The sequence below is a fragment of the Chenopodium quinoa genome, unplaced genomic scaffold (assembly GCF_001683475.1).
Source record: "Chenopodium quinoa cultivar QQ74 unplaced genomic scaffold, ASM168347v1, whole genome shotgun sequence".
In the NCBI taxonomy this organism is placed as follows: Eukaryota; Viridiplantae; Streptophyta; class Magnoliopsida; order Caryophyllales; family Amaranthaceae; genus Chenopodium; species Chenopodium quinoa.
In genome coordinates, this window is record NW_018742886.1 from 530,568 (window position 1) to 550,786 (window position 20,219).

General features: G+C 35.6%; 2 protein-coding genes across 2 annotated transcripts; one reads left to right on the top strand and one right to left on the bottom strand.

The window, feature by feature from the left end:
- Positions 1–1,582: 1,582 nt before the first annotated feature.
- Positions 1,583–13,424, bottom strand: LOC110726858 (survival of motor neuron-related-splicing factor 30-like). The gene is made up of 8 exons (XM_021906378.1): positions 13,141–13,424; positions 11,881–11,949; positions 9,574–9,702; positions 9,058–9,140; positions 8,887–8,962; positions 6,251–6,445; positions 3,910–4,038; positions 1,583–2,063 (listed from the first exon to the last, which is right to left on the bottom strand). Exons 1-8 carry the CDS (start codon positions 13,213–13,215, stop codon positions 1,887–1,889), a joined length of 933 nt encoding a protein of 310 aa, XP_021762070.1. The 5' UTR covers positions 13,216–13,424; the 3' UTR covers positions 1,583–1,886.
- A 1,092-nt stretch (positions 13,425–14,516) lies between these two features.
- Positions 14,517–16,311, top strand: LOC110726852 (protein FAR1-RELATED SEQUENCE 8-like). The gene is made up of 3 exons (XM_021906377.1): positions 14,517–15,406; positions 15,673–15,897; positions 15,939–16,311. Exons 1-3 carry the CDS (start codon positions 14,517–14,519, stop codon positions 16,309–16,311), a joined length of 1,488 nt encoding a protein of 495 aa, XP_021762069.1.
- The last annotated feature ends 3,908 nt before the right edge of the window (positions 16,312–20,219 follow it).

Below are 20,219 nucleotides of genomic sequence, written 5' to 3' on the forward strand. Positions count from 1 at the left end.
CTAATGAAAAGAGGGATAGGGAGGCCTGCTAGGAACCAAAAGTGAACAAAATGAGTAGGCTAAGGGGAAGATATCTAAGATTGTGAAATGTAGCAAATGCCAACATTTTAGGCACAATGCACAAACATGTCAAGGTGGAATTACTACGAAAGAGAAGGATAAATTTGGAGCAGCTTGAACATCTCAAGCTAAGGGGAAGCAAACAACAAGGAAAACACCAAAGCAAGCCTTAAAGCAAAAGAAAGGAATTAGTTTGAACAACCAGATCCTGCTACAATGTCATATTCATCACAGCCACTAAGACAATCACCAAGAACCATGGCAAAGAAAGGAGTTTCAGCATCACAGGCTTGTTAGTTTATGCATTTCATAGTCTAATTATAATGTCTTGCTTGTTTTTTAAATCCAACTCTAGGAAATGGATAAAATTTTGTTTTGTATGGCACCAAATTCTAACTTATAACACTTGGTCTTTTGTTTGGTTGTTTTTTGGACATGTATGAGATGCTTCAAGTTTATGATCGACAACATAATGCATATAAATGCTGATTTTTTTTTTTTTTTTTGTGCTCAGTTGCATTCAACATAAATGTCAAGTTGTATTACATTACATTTTTTTTTTTTGGATAATTTAAGCAAAAGTTTGGATATTACAAGAAATTGCAGACAATCTTATAGAGCAAACATAGTGCTTATATTCATTAAAATGCAGTTTATAAGTTGAGATTTGTTCTTTTAATACACCATAATTCCTAAAACCGTAAACCCCCCCCCCCCCCTCCTAAAAACCGAAATTATCACTTAGCAACTACCAAAAAAAAATGGAACAAAATAATAATTACGGCCACCCTCACAATTAATTTGATAAAATTCATCCACTCATCTAGCCTATCAATAACAGTAACACTACCACCTTGCTCAACGTCCATTTCCTCGCCTGCTCTAATTATGTCCCCTTCCTTCAACCACGCAAAGAAATCGCAAGTTCTGCACTTGAAGAACAATCTTCGTGGGTTTTTCGTTGTCTCTTAAATCATCACAACAACAAACTGGCAGAAGAACAGCCGCAACGAATATGCTTCACCCACGCAATGTTATCATCCATGGTGATAGCCTTCCTAGCAGTAAAAGAGCAAGAATTTCTCATTGAAATTGAGGGAAATTGCTGATCACAAAGAGAGAAATGAATTGATTTTAGTAAATTAGGGTTCATATAAATAGGATAATTAGGGGAATCATTTAGGAGGGAATTAAGGAATTCATTTTGGAGGGAAAGCTAATTTTTTAAGGTGATATTAGTCATTAGTACTGTAGTTAAGTAGTAGAGTTAGCCAAATAATTACATAAAATCCTCATTAAGGTTACCAATGCATTAGTAAAGCTAATTAAAATTTACCATTAATAATACTTTATTAAAAAGTTTACCACTTAGAAAATTAAAAAATTGAAGTTCACCCAAAAAAATTTCCCTTTCTTGTTTTTAAAAAAAAAACATAAAACTGAAAACAAAAAAATAATGTCAAACAAACCCGTTTTTATGGGCCAAATCTAAAGTTAAAACCATACGCAGTGCAACTTGTCCTCAAGAATAATATGCAGAAACTGCGTATAACATCAAGCATTCATGCATCTTCAATATGATTATTAGTGAGCAGGAGTTGTTACACAGAAAGATTGGAGTTTATACCAAATTCAACACAAGCGAAAACAAATTCCAAAAGTCATACTCAGTAATAGCTACATTTCAACGTAACATAAAATTGAAAGTTTGGAACTTTTACCTATAAGAGCAAATAACACAATGAAAGTATTTTAATCAAGAGCCTAATCCTAACTCATACTCTGGTTAATAAATACAAGTTGCTTAATACAAAGCCATGAAAGGCTTAATCATCAGCTTCACCATTTTCGTTGTCTATGTTAGCTCCCTTGAGGTGCAGGTGCTTCTCCCGTTTCTGAAAATCTGTCAAGCCTTTTCCACTTCCAGTCACTCCAACCTTACCTTGTGGATCTTCAGGGGACTTGAAAATGCTTTCTTTTTTGCGCCCTGAGAAGAAACCAACCTAGTCGCCAAAAAGAGAACCAAATTAGTACCCACCCCTCAAGACACTGGACATGCACATTTGTAACTGCACTTGGCCAATGAAGGCAAATAAAATTGATAAATATACAACAAAACAAAGTGATAGGAAGAGGGAACAAAATATCTACTACAAAGTAAATCCCTAACATTTTAAAAATTTTAAACAAACTCTTATGAACAGTAGCAAAATCATACCCTTAAAAATGTTTATATACTTATTTGTCCTAATTAATTATAGTTTTTTTTTTTTTTGGAAAATTTGAGTTTAAAAATCCCAACTTTGGGCGGTTTACTATGAAAAATCCCAATTATTCGTTATCCCTCAAAAATCCCAACTTTGATACCCATTTTCTTTTAAAGATCCCAACAAGTCACCAAATCTTTTACTTCAAGTTACAATCCACGTGTCAACACGGGATTGGTCAAAAAAATTAAAAAACTAAAAAAATATCAATTTAAAAAATAACTAATAATAATAATAACAATAATAATAATAAAAGCAGCTGCCACCCCCTTCCAGAAAAAACACCCTACCCCTGCCCCACCCCCGCCGGAAAATTGGCCCCCACCCTCGAAAACCCCTCCCCCGCTGCCAGAAAATGGCGCCCACCCCCGCGGAACCCTCCCACCCTAAACCGGAAAACACCCCCTCCTAAAACCTCCACCCTCAAAATCGCCCACCTCCACCACCGGGAGGGTGGGGGAAGGGAGGGGGGCAATTTCGAGGGTGGGGGTTTTGGGAGGGGTGTTTTCCGATTTAGGGTGGGAGGGTTTTGCAAGGGTGAGGGGGAGGGAAAGGGGTGGGTTTCGAGGGAGGGGGAGGGGTGGGCGCCGTTTTCCGGCGGTGGGGGAGGGGGTTTCTGGGGGTGCGGGCCGATTTTCCGGCGGGGTGAGGGTGGGTTGTTGTCCGGGGTGGGGGCTGGGTTGGTTTTTTTTTTTTTTTGAATAAATCAGATTTTTTTAAAAACAATTAATTTTATTTTTGGACTACTAAAATTCTGACAAGTGGCAAATTTTTTATTTTAAAAAAAAGAGTTAACCTTCTTTTTAGGTAGCCAGTCATCTGGGTGGGATCTTTAAAAGAAGATGGGTATTAAAGATGGGACTTTTAAGAAATAATGCATAGTTGGGATTTTTCATTGTAAATCGTCCAAAGTTGAGATTTATAAACTCAATTTTCCCTTTTTTGTTAAGTTTATAATAATTGTGTATAGACATTTATACCCTAAAAATATTTGTTTATATATTTTCTCTCTAATGCTGCTAGCAACTAAATTTCTGACATAATTTCAAACTAAAAGAGCTCCACGAATAAGGCTAGCTATGGCACGTGCATCGTGCATGAGCCGCCCTAGTTATATGAAATATATTGCATGAAAACCAGTTGGCAGGAAAGAGAACAATTAAATCTGAAAGATTCAACACAAAGAAAAAAGGAAAAGGATAATCTGGTCTTTTTTTTAGCTCAACCAACCTGATAGCCCTATCACTTTATACTTTGTCAGTCCTCCCCACCCCCACTACACCCCAGTCAATCAAAAACTACAAAAATAAACCAAGGCAGACTTAGCATACAATCATTATGCACCTTGCTGCCAAGTATTTGGATTATTCTAGGTTTATAATAGAAGCACAATAGTGAAAGACCAGCAGGAGGCAAGTGTTCAACTTGTGGAGTTACACAGATAATTAAAGATAGATGATAATTGAGCAGACCCATTAGATGATCCGCCAGACTAAGACTAAGACTGAGACAACCCAAATTCCAACAAGGGGCAGCAGCAGGGAGATACAAGCAACCAAAACAAATAAAAGTCATATAATACCTTCTTCGCACGGCCTTTTGTACTTTGAAATTGCTGCCAAGCATTTTGACGTTTGTTCTGAGTCACCTCAAGTTGCTCAAATCGAGCTTTTGACTTAAATGAGTGTATCTTCTTACGTTTTGCTGCTTTCTGCACAAATCAACACAAGTTATCAAATAAAATGTAGCACTCTCATCAATAAATTCTATTAATTCAAGTTAGCAACAAAATTGGAAACTAGCACTATGTTTGGATAAAGAGAAAAGGAGGGAATTCTAGTGATGCTGAGGTTATGAAATTGGAAATTAGCACTATGTTTAAATAGAGAGAAACGGAAAGAAAGAGAAGAGAAGACGAGGGATGCATCACTCTTTGTTTCCCTCTCCTCACCTCCCTTTCCCTTCCCTCTTTTTCCCGTCACTATTATTATCCAAACATAGTGTAGGGTTAGAGTTTCGAAGTTTCTGATTCGTGATGGAGTTTCAAAGTTTCCAATTTGTGATGAAAAACTGAGAATATAAATGGGGGGAAAATCGAGAGCAGCGCAGAAACGTAGCATTTGTTTAGAAAATGAAAGTTTAAAATTGTATTATCATTATAATTCAATTTGAATAATTTATTTTCCTTCCAATCTTTCAAAATTCAAAAAGAATTTATTCTTAAATAATCAATGGAAAATTTTCCTCCCCTCAATGTATCTCAACCCCTACAAATGTTATCTAAACAATAGAAACTATCACCCTCCCTTTCCCTTCTTTTTTATTTTTCCACTCTTTCCTTGTATTGAAACATAGTGTAAATGAAATTGCATCCATTATTCTTAGCTCAAAATTATTCAACTCTCACTGAATTTGGAGTACGGATATTTATTTGATCCCAAAGGAGAGGTTGGAGAAGGTAGTTGGAGACACTTTCTTCTATTGGAAACGTCAATTTCAGTGGAGGATTCGAGAACCTACGGATTAAATGATCTAATCATGAATTATGTTGACACACTTTCTTAAGGGTCAACCTTATCCAGGTAACACACTTCTACTTTTATTTTATTTTATTTTTTTACCCTAAATAAGAAAAGGTATGGGTAATACTTTTTTGGAGTACTGCTATGAAAACAATAAGGAAATCAACACTCACCAAGTAATGGTCTCCAAAACCCATTAATTACGGTAAAAAAATTACCCACTACCAACTTTCACAAAAAAATTACTAGTCAATTAATCTTCCATTCTTCCATAAAACTATGTGCTCAAACTGGAGTGTCTAGTACCTTTATCTCTTTAGTGTGCCTAGAGGCTAGAGCTTTTTCATACATTGTTCACTACCTACTACAAATTGAGAATGGTAAGTTTACTGTCCACATTACCTAAAGGTTAATAAAGAGTGGATTAATAAAAAGAATACAAAGTACATGAAACAGAGAGACACTAGTGTTTCCACATTGATTTAGGTTTAAAGTTTCCGATAATCAGTTTTGAAAAATAGAGCCAATTGTTATACCAATGACGAAAGACAATTTTTTTTATCAACAATGGAAGGAACTCCCTTTTATGTACCAATGTGTGTAATGAGAATCACAGTGAATAACATTACTCGTTTCCATATTCAAGGTCAAACTTAAAAGCATTGACCAAATATTCTCATTAATATATACAAAAAATATAGTCATGTAATACAATATTAGATTCGTATGACACACCCAGGATTTGAGGTTTAACTACCATGAAACCTTGGAAAGTCTTATAAAGTTCAAGTATGGAAGTATTAAGATGACAGTGTTGGGAAAGGTTGTTGGCGAAGCTGGTAAAAGATTAAAGCCATCGCAAAGCAGTGTTAAGGAAGTTTGTGGAAAAGCCAACACATGTTTCATTAATGGTTTCACAAAGATCTAGGTTTCTAGAAGTGGCTTATCGGAGCTAATAGGTATAAAGAGAGAGATGCATTCATGTATACCATGTGATCAAAGTTAGAGAATAGTACAAAAGATTGGGACAAGCTAAACGAGATAGAGGGAAAGGAATTTTGGATAATTGTAATTAAAATATTCGACCCAATTGTGTTTAGGGGGTCCATTTGGTTTACAATTCAGAGGGGGTTTGATCTTTGATCCACGAAATACTGAGCAAGCCCCTTGATCAGCCAGTTTGGCCGAAGTTCATTTCCCGCCTTTTCTTTAAGAATGCTATGTTATTGTTGCCTTTCGTACACTCTATCCAGATCATAACCAAAATGAAACTATGCAGCTTAGCCTAAATTGTAAGCTCGGCTAGGGAGCACCCTTGACCCACCAAAAAACTAATTAAAAAAAGCAATGCAGAAACAAATAGCACTGGTTAAGAAAGGAAACACCATATCCAATACTCACCACGTCTTCAGGGTCATCAGGATTTATACGAAGTTTTGCCGGTAAACTTCTTGACTGGAAGTCACCAGCAGCTGCTTGTGCAATTTTTCGTTTCAAGGCCTGTTTAGTAGCTTCTGCTTCCTTCTCTGCCTTTAATAAAGCATCAACACCTGCATCATCGTGACCTTGAAGTAATCGGACATTTGCAGGATCAACCTGGGAATTGAAATCAATAAATCATGCGGTATTCACTAGCAGGAACTATAAGGTTGAAATTTGCCCATATCCAATTCTATTTGCCCATCTCACTGAAATCACTGGTTAAGAAAGGAAGCACCATTTCCAATTCTATTTGCCCATCTCACCGAAAATATAAGTTATTACATTTATAACATCAACTTTTAAGAAACTAATTTCATGAGCCAAGCAGCTAGGTAGTTTGAGGCCTTTGAAAAAAAGGTTGAAATTTACAGTTTATAATGTTGCATATTGAAGAATTTAAAGTAAAACATCTCACACCAGTTATGAGGACAACAAAATATTGGCCAAATATTTGCAAGTATGCTATTTCAAGCTCAAGTTGTTTTGCTCTTAAGTTTTAAGTCAAAGTATAAACTGAATATGAGTATTGAATTATGAGGTGCACCAGGTCGGCCTTTTAAAACTAAGTGTTCAAATAACATAGCTCAAAAAGCAGATTTAAATGGAGCTCATATACAAATATATGTATTCCGATCCAAACAACCAAACTAAAACTCTACTGATTTGCAGCCTGGGATGTATGCAACCCATTAACTGTAACACATCTACTCTTCACCAGGAATGCAATTTAATCTACAACGCGTTTTCTGTGTGGTAGGCCACACTGTGTGGCCGGCTGATACACACACCAAAACACTTACCGGGTAACCCCTGATCAAGTAACCCCATCCACACGGTGTGGCTAGCCACATGAAACTGTGTTTAATCTATTCTTAACACCACAAATATCTTAAGGCTGGCTTTCTTTATGTTATAATTTTCGCAACAGTTTTCCATTAGTGCTTGGCTGCACTCTCTAGCCCAAAAATTAAATAATATCATTACATACTGTCTCAAAAAATTATCATCCGGACCTAAACAAATAAACGTAGACCATATTTCTAGACAGGGTCGTCCCAACTTACATGGAGGCCCTGTGCAATTGAGATAAATTTAGGTCCTCTTTTCAATGAGATGTTTAATACTTCTTGGTTTTTAATAAATGCTCCTCTTTGACTTTCGCAAAGGTTTAGAAAAAAAAAAAAAGAATTTTTTTTAAGTTACTCCCTTCGTCCCACAATGCAAAGCCTCATTTCCTTTTTGGGTAAACCAAAATACAATGCCTCTTTCTATTTAAATGTTTTTTTTTTACATTATTACCCTCTTTTTGATGAGTTGTCATCTTTATTCTTTTACTTTTTTGTACTTTTAACACCAATTCCCAACACATTCTCTCTCTCTCTTCAATTATTCTCAACTACTTTTTCTTTCTCTCTATCTCTCTCTAACCCCACATGCACATATGTACTTTTAATCATTAGTTTTAAAAAATTTACAACTTTCTTAATTTCCGCACAAAAACCTAAAGAGGCTATGTATTAAGGGAAGGATGGAGTATTATTTAACGGAAATATGTTGAAAACAAAAATAAAATAAAATAAAAATCATAAAAGAATTAGTAGGTTACTGTAGGGATGAGAGAGAGAAGGATATTTTCAAAAAATGAAATTGAGTCGGGGGACATTATTTAGGAGGAAAGTATTATAAGATTGTTAAAATCTTCCAAAATATGGGAATGAAATAATTAATTAAAAAATATCCAAAAATGAAAAATAAAGCACACATTAAACAAATGAAGAGAGTATCTAAACCTTTAAAAAAGTAGTGCTTTAATTTAAAGCTGAATAAGTATCTACACACGTAAGCCTTTAAATAAGTAGTACATGTATGACTGACTATTTAGGCCCTATTCACTTCACCTTAAAAAATAATATTCGCTAAAACTAATTTCAGTTCAATAAAATTAATTTCATTTTAGTAAAAATAAGTTCAGTTAAGTAAAAATCAATAAACCTAAATAAGAAATATAATAGAAAATCAGTAATAATAATTTCATGTTTTGCAAAAATAATTTCAGTTTAGTAAAATTAATTTCATTTCAGTAAAAATAATTTAAGTTCACTAAAAATAATTTCAACTCAATAAAAATAATTTTAGTTCAGCAAAAATAAAGTGAAGTGAACGGGGCCTTAGTTTGGATAGATTTTGATTAAAAATACGTAGTAATAAAATAATAAAATAATAAAAAAAAATCTGGAAAAAAAATAATGGGAATCGAATCATGCACCTACAAGAACTTGAAGCTACACATTTACTGCTGAACCACAACGATTATACTAAATCATCTCTACAACAACTTGTATACATATGATGAATTTGAGGCCCCAAGCAGTATTGGGCACAGGACCAGTTTCTGGGGTAAAAATCATGTTTTTTGCAAAAAATAAACAAGTGATCTTCAATACAGTGACACATCAAGAAGCCATGAATTCCATAATGACGAGATGTATTAGAAGCATCACAGCATAACATATTCATAACTAGGAACAATTCTCAAAGTCAAATCAGGAAAATACCTCTTCCTTATTTCCCCATTCATCAAAGCGAACAAAATAACCATTCAGAGTGCAAGCCTCAACAGTTGCATTATACCTGAACATTTAACTAATCAAACACAGAAACAAAGGGTATAACAAACAGCAAAAGCAATTATATCCTACTTAACACATGATGCTGCCTCTTCTTACCATTCTCCATCTTCACTCCAAACTGCTTGAATTTTTGTCCCAACAGGGAACCTGTCCTCTCTATCTAACATGTTTATGGAATCCTGAAAATGAAGAAGCGACACCTTCAGCATTAACACAAGGCACGATGTAATACTAAAAACAGCTGAAGATTGTGCAGATACAATTAGATCTAGAGCAATAGAAATTTGGATGAGCAACAATAAAGCATGACCCGGAGTGATCAAGAAATAAAAAAAGAAAACCATTTATCCTACATATTACAGAATACAGATATTGCAGAACTTTATGGTTATGTCTATAAATCGTGTATCTGTTCTTGGTGAAGCAGCTGTCTTTATTGCAGAACATTATTGTTTTGTCTTTCTTGCACTAAATGGATGTTCTAAATATCAGGGGCTTTATTTTATGTATGTTATTACTTTCTGGTCACATTGTATATACTGTTTTATTTAGCCTTTGGTCTCATGGAGGAACTTCAAATTGATTGTGCGTGCATGCGAGAGAGAGAACTACCATTTCATACTGAGATATTCTATTTGATTCCTGTACTGTATCAGATTTACTTGCATTTGTGCTGATAGCAGAAACAAAATTCTCATTTTGCTTTGTAGTTTCCAGTAGCTCTTCGGTCAGAGCAATCACCTGAAAGATAAAGTATACTCAGTATAAGAAATTTATACAGAGATATAATTTAGGCCTAGACAACTGTTAAATTCCGAACTTAGAAAATCGGGGTCAACTCCTGAAAGACTGAAATCATGAGGATGTATGCAGAGGTGAAACATCCAACACATAGCAGACCTGCACAGAAACCAAGATAGAAGTGATGGGCATCTGGATGAAATTCTAACAATCTACACATCTCTAGCCATTTCTCTACTCCCATTACAGCTGCCTATTATTATGATATGAGCCAAACTAGATCAAAAACAGTAATACCTTTAAAACAAGCAACAAGAAAAAAACCAACTATAAGTAGCTTGTTTTTGTCACTTGTTGAATTACATACTTACATCGTATTTCAAAACTTGATCAAAATACACAATGAATTTTGAGTATAAAGAGAACGCTATTATAAATTAAAGCCCATACCCTTTTACAATCTATTAACAAATTAAAATAAATTTTCCGTCCTACATCTGTACGGACGTACGGTCATTGTATGTATACTTTTGCTTCTACCATTGGATCCACAATAACCGTTTTTAACATTAAACAATGAAGAAATTCACATTTTATTTCATACTTTCCTTTCTTAGCATCTTGCCCATCCCTTCACCCTTCCTCATTAATAATTTTGACTTTCCTGATTATCAATAAACCAGGTAGTATATATATGAATATAAATCAAAATTATCATAAAACAAATAAAATAAAAAATAAATAAATAAATAAATAAGGGAACCACCAGTCCATAACTTAAAAATCATCCCCAATCTCACATTACAATACAAAGGAACACTGGCATTAATACCACATGAGCAAGAACCCAGACAGAACTTAAAAATACCACTAGATCCTATAAATGAAACCCACAAAAATTGCCAACCACAACAAAAATGTTCCTCTCCAACCAAAGAAACCATTTAATAGCAACAAAATAGAATTTTGCCACAACTAATGCCCCTGACACTTTCCTAATTTCATACAAACAACGTGCAAATGAGCCAGAAAAGCTAACGCAGCAACCTTAAGACCTACCGGCCTATTACAACAATGGCATGGCATAGCACACATAAGTAGATAAAGAATTGATTTATCTCCAAATCTATGATAGATTACAAGTATTGCATTTCCTCCAAACTAGAAACCCAAATAAAATCAGTCATCTACTTAAGTGCCTAATCCTTTTAGCTAAATTAGAAGGGAAAAAGTTGTGAATTTAGAGTTTATTAATAGCATAAAAGAAATGACAAGGAAAGGATCTAGAGGAATCAACTAACCAAACTCTCCTCATTAGAATCAGACAAAAAAACCAAATCACCGATGCCTGACAGATAAATAAGCTGTGACAATTCACAATACTAAAAGTAACTCCTTTAATAAAATTTCAAACAATAGCACTCATCATCTCTCATTAAAAAAAATGGAGTTGAAGTATGTGAGGGAAAAAAATTCTCCTACTTGACGAATCCTTACAAAATAACAATTTACTCTTCATTACCCACCTTGACCAAAAAAATGAAATATGTGGATGAACTTCCAAGAACTTTTACACATTACTATTGTATTTTTCTACACCATGCCAAAAAAAAATATTAAATTAAAGAGAATATACCCTTCGGTCCCTATATATATAACAACCAACCACCTAATAAAAATCAAATTACTATATTACAGATTTATTCTTCCTTAGAATTAAAACCTATTCTTAACTAAAATGATGATTCCTCTTCTCTACACCTACCCAATGCCCTGCCAAAAAAAAAGTCTGCAATAAGCCTCTCTAATTTCTCACACCCATCAAAAGCTTAAAGAGGAGAATAAACACAAAGGTAAATTAGATCCCTTAAAAATAAGGCCCAGCACATTTTACCAATATACCCCAAATTCTGTAGCAGACCAGCCGCAAAAAAATAGACTCCTCTCTTAATAATATACCACGGCTAGTACAATATTGAAATCCTCATTCAATAAAAATTCAATCTAACAATTAAAGTAAAATTGAAACAAGAAAAATCTAGATCTAAAATATCATCAACAGAACTTTAAATAATTTTTATCAAAACTAAAATACACCAATAACACAAATAAAACAAAAGGAGAGAGAGAGAGAGAGTGTTTGGGTAGATATCAACAGAAGTTTTGGGTTATGATCACCTCTTCAAGTTCCTTTTCCATGTCCTTATATTCAGAGTTCCCTGGATCATCTTCCAAAAGCAATTTAACCTGACATTGCAAAGAAAAATATATATCAAAAAATAATCTCATGCATTAATGTAGAAAATAATAGTATAATTCTGACCATCTATTTTTGCCATTATATAAAATAAAAGGCTAATAAGTTGTTGGATTTATCTTAATATATATTATTAAAATATCAAGTCATTATTTTTACTAATAAAATTAAAAATATTGATAGTCAAAGTTGAGGACAAAACGTAAAGTGTGGCAATTATCAAGGAAGGGAGGCCGGAGGGAGTATTAATTAAAGACGAAAAGAACAAGCAGTTAAACTAACATATATACCGTCAGAACTCATCATTTAAAGCACGCAACATCCAGATTAGAGACCAAAGTAAGACTCAATATTTTATTTCATCATGATGCAAACTATGAAACCCCCATTACTTGTAAAAAGAAATGAACTCAATGGCTACCCAAGAAAAAGCGGAAATTAAGAACCTTGGTTACCACTTACATAGATGAGAGTCCATATACTATTTTAAAATTTGTAGGACTGTTGCTTCTTAAGAGTTAAGAAGCTGAATAATTACATTGTATACTACGCCTCTTATCTTATCCATGTCACCAATTGGGAAGAAGCTACTTCGCAAATATGCAGCGTTATTCATAACAGATTTTAATATGAAGACACTAATAAAAAGACGTGAAATTCACAATCAAACTAAAATATATTTGATTCTCTAGCCTATGGGAGCAGAAAGCTCAGCCACAAACGATTTGAAACACCAACAACAATTTCAAAAACTCTTACTTATCACTCCTGCTAATGCAATAAACAGATTTACAACTATAGTCATAAGACATACAGGCAAGTCATCAATGTTTCCAACAAAAGCTTACAACAAAATTCCTCAATTATAAGTCCAACGAAAATCATCTTCTATTTAATTCCGGCATTGGTAATTCCAATATATAAAACCCTCCAATTATACAAAAGAGATAGCTTGAAATTTGATGCCCAATTATAGTTCATATAGAAACCAAAATTACAATACACAATAAATCAATTCACTCTCATCAATTAGGATAAATTGAATTAACTACAAACTAACATATCAACCCTAATTTGATCCCAACAACAACACAACAATCACGTAATCGAATTACAATGAACCCTAAATCGCAAAATATAATTAATAATTATACAACATAGTAATTGGAAAAAGAATTTACTTGCTGCAGTTGCTCTTTGTAGGTAGAGATGTTCGAAGTAAGTTCTTCGATGCTCAACTCTTCGCCGCCCTCCATTTTTTTTTTTTATTTTTTTTTTTTTTGAAAGAATATGCTTCTTCACAAATTACCTGTAATTGACGAAAGAGGGGAAACAGGGAAAGATTTTACCGAAGTGGAATCACGCCAAGTTCAATAACTAATGCGTCTCCAACTCTCCAAGGCTCTAATACTCTAGGAGGGTGTTTGTCTAGGGGGATAAAGCGGTGGGACAAGGGCTAATTCTCTTCCCAGCATTGTGCTATGTATAGCACGAGGAAAAAATACGAAGTTAGTGTATTTGTGGGGCCCGGTTGTATTTCAAGTTGTATCTTTATATGAAGTGAGTATATTTGGGTATTGTTAACTCCGTTGTATCAACAGTGTCACGTTGAACACTTTAACCACGAAATGAAAGGCTAATTCAACACATTATGCACTCTTCCTTGCTATCATCAATGTCTTCTCCTTGTGCAGTACTTCTCCTCGCAATTCAATTGTGAAGAACAACTGTTAGCTTTCCGAATCAGGTATGTTTTATCAATTCAAGCATGAGTTGGTATTTGTTTGGGGAATTTTAATGTTGATATGCAGTATTTTTTGCACGTTTAGGGTTACAAATCTAATTTTTGCGATTGAAGGTGAAGTGGATTGCTTAAGCTGAAGCTGATTTTTGGGTCTATTTTGTTCGAGTATGCGTAGTGAATTTGCGATTGAGTGATTGGCTAAGTCAATTAACGAGGTTGAATCTTTGATTTGTTAGTCCCTTTAAATTAGTGTTTGTTGCTAAATTGTTGTTGTATTAGTGTTTTCTTGCCAATTTGTTTGTTTTTTTTTGTTAAAGTTTTGAAGCTTACATAATTGATTTTTGACTAGTTATGTTGCTGTACTGGTTTGGTATATCATGTTGTTGTAGAAATGTGTATTTTTTATGGGGAAAATTTTTGAAAATCATTGTGATTTTGTAGTTAGTTATCTGATTTTGGGTAGTTAATTATGTGATTTTGAGTTAGTTTAGTTAGCTTTCTGATTTATTTGATTAATTATTTGTTTTTGTGGGAATGGTTATTATAGGCTTGTATTTGTGGAATATGCCTGTGTTTGTGTTAATTTGCCTTGAATTACACCAATATAGGTGTAAATGTCAAGAGAAGTTAAGGGTTGTTTGTTGGGGGAAAAAAGGAGAGGATGAGGAAGATGAATTGATGTTTATTGGTGATGATGAAGTGGGTGAAGATGAAGCTAAAATGGTTGTGGATTATGTAGAAGATTATGTAGAGGAGTAGGGGAGTGGGGAAAGGGGAGGATATTGCACTCCAGATGAGAAGGAGTGCAAGTCTATGGTGAACATGGACTGTGTAACCGTGGAGGTTCCTCAGGTCGGTATGATTTTTGATACCTGCCAAGAAGCGGATTTGTATTACAATGCGTATGGCAAGCAACAAGGGTTTGGGGTTGTGCTTGCACAAAGTGCCTATAAAGTTGTGGGGGGAGTTAAGGTTAAGCGTGCAACAACATGGAAATGCGACTGTTATGGTAAACCAAGTACTAGGAGGAAAGTTGGTGGGAAAAGATTGGCAAGGGAGTTAGAAGGGGAACCCGTAGCAACGAAGAAGACCAAAAAATGTGGGTGTCTTGTGAAGGTATATGCTGGTTTGTTGGAGAATGGGAAATGGGAGTTGAAGAAGGTGGAGTTGGAGCATAAGAATCATAATCCAACCCCTTCCAAAGCATTGCTAGTTCCAAAGTATAGAATGGCAGAATTGGAGAGGATGCCTCATATTAGGAAAAGGCTAAAATTTGCTGATGATGTTGGGATAAGCACTTCAACTATGCATAACCTTATGGCTAGTGAGAGGAATGGCCTACAGAATATGCGTTTCACTAAGAAGGACTTGCATAATTTAAGGGCAAGGGAGAAGAAGCTGAAATTTAAAGATGGTGATGCAAATGCGATGATGAAGTACTTTCAAATGATGCAGACTAACAACAAGAATTTCTTTCACATGCAACGGTTGGATAAGAATGGTGTGCTTCAAGATGTTTTGTGGGTCGATGCTCGAAGTCGAGCTGCTTATGAAGATTTTGGGGATGTTATTTGTTTTGATACGACATTCCTATTGAATAAATATGATTTGCCCTTTGCAAATTTTGTTGGTGTTAATCATCACGGTCAGACTACCTTGCTTGGTTGTGCTCTTATTTCTCGTGAAAATACTGAAACCTTCAAGTTAGGTGATCTCTTACTTTTTTTTAATTTTGACTTTTGTTATTGTATTTCATTTGGATGTAATATTTGTCTGAGATATTTGTTTGGTTTTGTTGTTTATTGAATTTTAGGTGGGTGTTTTCTACTTGGATTGATGTCGTAGGGGGGACTCCTCCGATAACTATCTTGACTGATCAAGATGCAGCCATGCGCTAGGCGTTGAAGGAAGTTATGCCATAGACTCGGCATAGATGGTGTATCTGGCATATAACTGAAAAATTTGGAAGCAAGTTAGGCAAGTGTAAAGGGTATGCTGAATTTAAAGATGAGCTGAAGAATATTATTTATGATAGTTTAAGTATGGAAGAGTTCCAATTGAGGTGGAAGGAGTTTATAGCTACGCACAAGCTAGAGAGTAACTTGAGGTTTGCTGTTTTGTATTCGGAGAGGGAAATGTGGATTCCGGCAGCAATGAAGCACATGTTTTGGGCTGGAATGAAGACCACTCAGAGGTCGGAGAGCATCCATAATTTTTTTATGAGTTTTGTGATAGGCATACTGGTCTATGTGACTTTGCTGAGAGATATGTTAGGGCTATGGAACACCGCATTGAAGCAGAACGGTTGGCTGATGGGAATTCTGTTATGTATCTTCGTACCCTACTAACAGATTTTAAGATAGAAGAGACATTTAGGAATGTGTATACGGATGCGAAATTTGTGGAGGTGCAACGGGAGTGTAAGAGGTTGATGTACTGTAATTGCAGCAACATCAAGGAGATTGAAGAGGGGTTGTATGAGCACCTTATCAAAGACAGAGTTTATATTTACAGTGACATTGAGAAGAAGGAGAAACCGATTGGTCGGTGGCGAATCTACCAGGTATTATACAATGCAAAAATAGAAGAAGTTGAATGTGAAATGTGAATGCATGTTGGTCGAGTACAATGGGATTCTTGCAGGCATTGTATTAATGCCCTTGAGTCCCAACAAATCCCTGATGTCCCGAAGAAATACATTTTGAATAGATGGCGGAAAGATATTAACCGCAAGCATACTAGAGTAAAAGTCGCACACCATGACCTGTCTAAGACTAAGGAAGTTCTTCGGTATGATAAAATGATGGTTGCATTTGAGCCAATATCATGTCTTGCAAGTGAGAATGATAAGGCATTGAGAATGGTTATTGACGGGCTTCAACAGTTCGAAATACAGATTAAGAAGTTAGTGAAACCAGCTCTACCTATGAGCAGTGTTGGTGAGGCCTTGACTAACAGCACACCACATAGTGTTAACAACGCACCCCAATTCTGTACTCCTTCCTCTGTGGGCAGGAGTGTTGTTGTAGGTGGACAGTTGGCCGATTGTGGTGAAGATGATTGATGGGTGTCATAAATGGCACCCATTTGATGAGCATTTAGGTTGATTTAATCCTCTTTTCATAGCTTTCTTTCTCAATAAATGCTTTGTTTTATGCTTTTGCTCTTAGTTTTACCTCTCCTCTCTTATTTTGTAGCTTTCGTGTATTTCGTTGGTTTTCTAGTCTTTTCTCCTTTATTTGTTTTATTTTCGTGGTTGTTAATATTGTATGAGGTTTGGGTCTTGATATTGGTGATCTACTTAGGTGGAGGAAGCTTTTGGAGCAAGCTCATGGCATTTGGAAAGCTCAAGATGCAAGGAAGTGGAGATTCCAAGTCTTGGCTCTTGCGCTCTCATGCCGTGCTACCATTAAGAAGTGGTGTTCCCACTAATCAAGAGCATTAGCTACTGCCACTCCTAGTGTTCATCAACATCATAAGTCATGCGACCTTAGCGAACCCACCAAGCCGCGAGAATCTCGAAGGAACCCAGCTAGGCGCGGGCGCACAACAGGGAGGCGCGGGCGCACCTAGGGGTGGCGCGGCCGCACCCCTTGCGTGCGCGGGCGCACCTCCCCTGCTGCCCGGGCGCGCCTTCGTGGGTATTTTGTGCTTGGTTCTTGGTGTTTTCGCGCCTCTATATATATATCTATGTAAACCTGATTTTTGGGCAAGTTTAGAAGCAAGTTTCATATTAGATTTTGATCATATTCTTAGCTTAGTTGAGAGCTTCTCTCTCTAGTTTTAGGGTTAGTTTTAGGAGTAGATTTAAAGAGAGAAAGTGAGGAATTTCAATGGTGATTGAGAGATTGAAGATTCAATGGTGACAATTGTATTGGAGATCTTCTCTATTATCAATGAGCATTTCTAAACTCTATCTCATTTATTGTTTTGTTTAATATTCATGTTTGTTTGATTTGTTTTGATTGGATTTTGATCTTTGATCTTTGATTAGAGTAATTGTTCTTCTTAGATTGTTGATTCTTGATTTCTTTAGTTGTTGATTTGATGATGTTGTTACAGTAGTTGTTTGGCTAGGGATAGGGTGAAGCTTATATGATGTGATGAATTGATGTAAATTGGGGATAATTGATGGAGTTGATGATGAGATTAAATTGTTTAATTGATTATGTGCATGTGTGTGTTTGATTTAGGCTTGATCACCCTAGTTATTCACACTAGATTGCATTTTAGGTTCACATTGATACGGACCATTGATTTGTGGCTTGCATTTACACGATTGAGGTGTCTTGTGATGTTTCCTAGCTAGAGTTTATCGTAGTTGACGCTAGTTAGACCTCTAGGAGAATAGCTTGATATGCTCTTTTGGTTGCATAATTGGTTTTCCCTCACATCACTCGACTTAGTCAACTTCCTAAACCAATTTGTTATGTTCATTGCTATTATATGTGAATCCTAATCCCTAGCACTTTATTTGTTTGGTTTCTTCGTTTAAGTAGTTGTTAGTGTCACCTCATTTCCTTCGTCTTCGACCTAGCTTAGGCACCCAAATTGAAAGCACTTAGACATTACCGTTGGGTTCGACCCTTGACTTACCTCTATAATTGTATTTAGGTTAGTTAAGTGTTTATGAATTTTGTTTGGCTTAGGGAGGATTAGTCCAACGACCTAGTTCACCCCACGTCAAAATGGCGCCGTTGCCGGGGAACGGTGTATATGTTTGAGTGTTTTTGATTGCTTGAGTCTAGGTCTTTGTTTATACTTTTCTTTTATTTGATTTTTGTTTGCTTTGTAAAAATGGCGTGTCTCTCATTTCCTCAATATGATGATGAACCTTTTTGTGAATATTTCAATAGACTTAAGGGATTTCTTGACTATAATCGGTGTAGTCTTTGGGAGGCTTGTGAGATTTGTTATATTGGTTTGAATGAGCAAACTAGGGATATAGTTGAAGGAATGCATAATGGTAAATTTAGAGCATTTTCTATTGAAGATGCTTGGAAATTTTATGTTTGGTTTGCTTGGGAAGTCTATAATAAGGGTAAGCATGCTTCTATTTTTGATGTGCAATGTGTTAATTCTTCCAATGTTAGCATGATTTACCATGATGTGTCATATGATCCCATAGTTGAACCTAGAACAAATGCTTCCAATTCTATTTCCTCTTTTGTTCATGATAATGTGTTGCATGTTCAAGCTAACAAATCTCATACGTTTGAAAATGCTCCCAATCCCCTATTTAATGAAAATGCTCATGTTTGTAATGATGATGATCCTACCATTGGTTGTACTTCTTCATCTCTTGTTGAGCCTCAATCCTCTACACCTTTTGAATCTCTTATTGCTACTTTAGAAACTTAAATTAGGCATGTTGAGCTTAGTGACGATCTTGGGCCTAAAAAGGAGTCGATTCTTAATTCTATGAAAAGTCAATTAGAGGTGATGAAAAAGAGTGAGGAGCGTCTTGAGGAGGGAAAGAGGAGAAATGAAAAGCTAGAAAGCCAATTGTCATCTTTGACACTTGTGTGGGAAAATTTCAAATCCAATGTGTTTGTTGAGGGTGATGGTGGTAATTTCGAGCAACCAAGAGTGTGTGAGGATCCTATTGTTGAGCATATGAGTGAAGGAGAGAGAGTCGAGAGTGATAATGATTTTGATGATATTTTAAGTCTAGACATCTCTTCCTTTGTTGATTGTGATGAGTCTCAAGTGTATGAATGTGACTCTTCTTATCCATGAGTATTTGTACTCGTTTTAGGGTATGTCAAATGTGTTTATTGAGTGTATAAGGAATAACCATAGCCTTTTAAGCAAGTTCATTGAGGATGATTCATGGGAGAGAGATGATTTTGAGTTATACTTGCATCCATTCATGCATGGTTTTGAGACTCTAGGCTTTAAGGAAGTTGAGGGAGTTGTTGTTCATGAAGGTAGTGGAGGAGATTATGTGGTTCCTCTTGGGAGTTGGATGTTTGAGGGAGATGGTGATCATGAGTGTTCCTCTTTTGAGGACTCTATGATTGATTTTCATGCCTTCATTGGCGATATGGAACCTTATGTTGAGGGAGTAGCTACCCCTTTGCCTATTTCTCATACCCTTCTCTCTCAAAAGTTTAACCACATCCCCTATTGCCCTATTTTTCTCCCTTCCTTTGTTAGTGAGCCTATTAGGGACCCCCTTGTCTATGATGATTTGTATGAGGCTCATTTGTCTCCAATTGAGGAAAAGGGTGATGTTGCCACCCAAAAATATTTTGAGGAGAGTTTGCCTTCTTTTTCTTCTTCTTCTTCTTTTTCTTTTTCTTTTTCTTATTATTTTGTTGAGTTTACTTTTGATTTTTCTTCTTTCTCTTGGCAACTCTCTCCTCATAGGTGTGCACTATGCTTGTCGCATGCCTTATTTTTGTCATGTGCATACTTGCTTTCTTATGAAATGTGTAGTGGTGCATTTGAGAAGCTCTTGCGTGCGTTGAATTATTATTTTACTAGAGCGGTCAAGCTTGGACCTTAAGCAAG

Excerpts from the sequence above, each read along its gene's own strand:
- LOC110726852 (XM_021906377.1), top strand. The coding sequence starts at position 14,517 with ATGGTGAACATGGACTGTGTAACCGTGGAGGTTCCTCAGGTCGGTATG. Across the intron at positions 15,407-15,672 it reads GAAAATACTGAAACCTTCAA|CAAGTTAGGCAAGTGTAAAG; the intron begins GTTAGGTGATCT and ends AAAATTTGGAAG. Across the intron at positions 15,898-15,938 it reads GGAATGAAGACCACTCAGAG|GCATACTGGTCTATGTGACT; the intron begins GTCGGAGAGCAT and ends GTTTTGTGATAG.
- LOC110726858 (XM_021906378.1), bottom strand. The coding sequence starts at position 13,215 with ATGGAGGGCGGCGAAGAGTTGAGCATCGAAGAACTTACTTCGAACATC. Across the intron at positions 11,950-13,140 it reads ACAAAGAGCAACTGCAGCAA|GTTAAATTGCTTTTGGAAGA; the intron begins GTAAATTCTTTT and ends TTGCAATGTCAG. Across the intron at positions 2,064-3,909 it reads CAAAAGGCCGTGCGAAGAAG|GTTGGTTTCTTCTCAGGGCG; the intron begins GTATTATATGAC and ends TTTGGCGACTAG.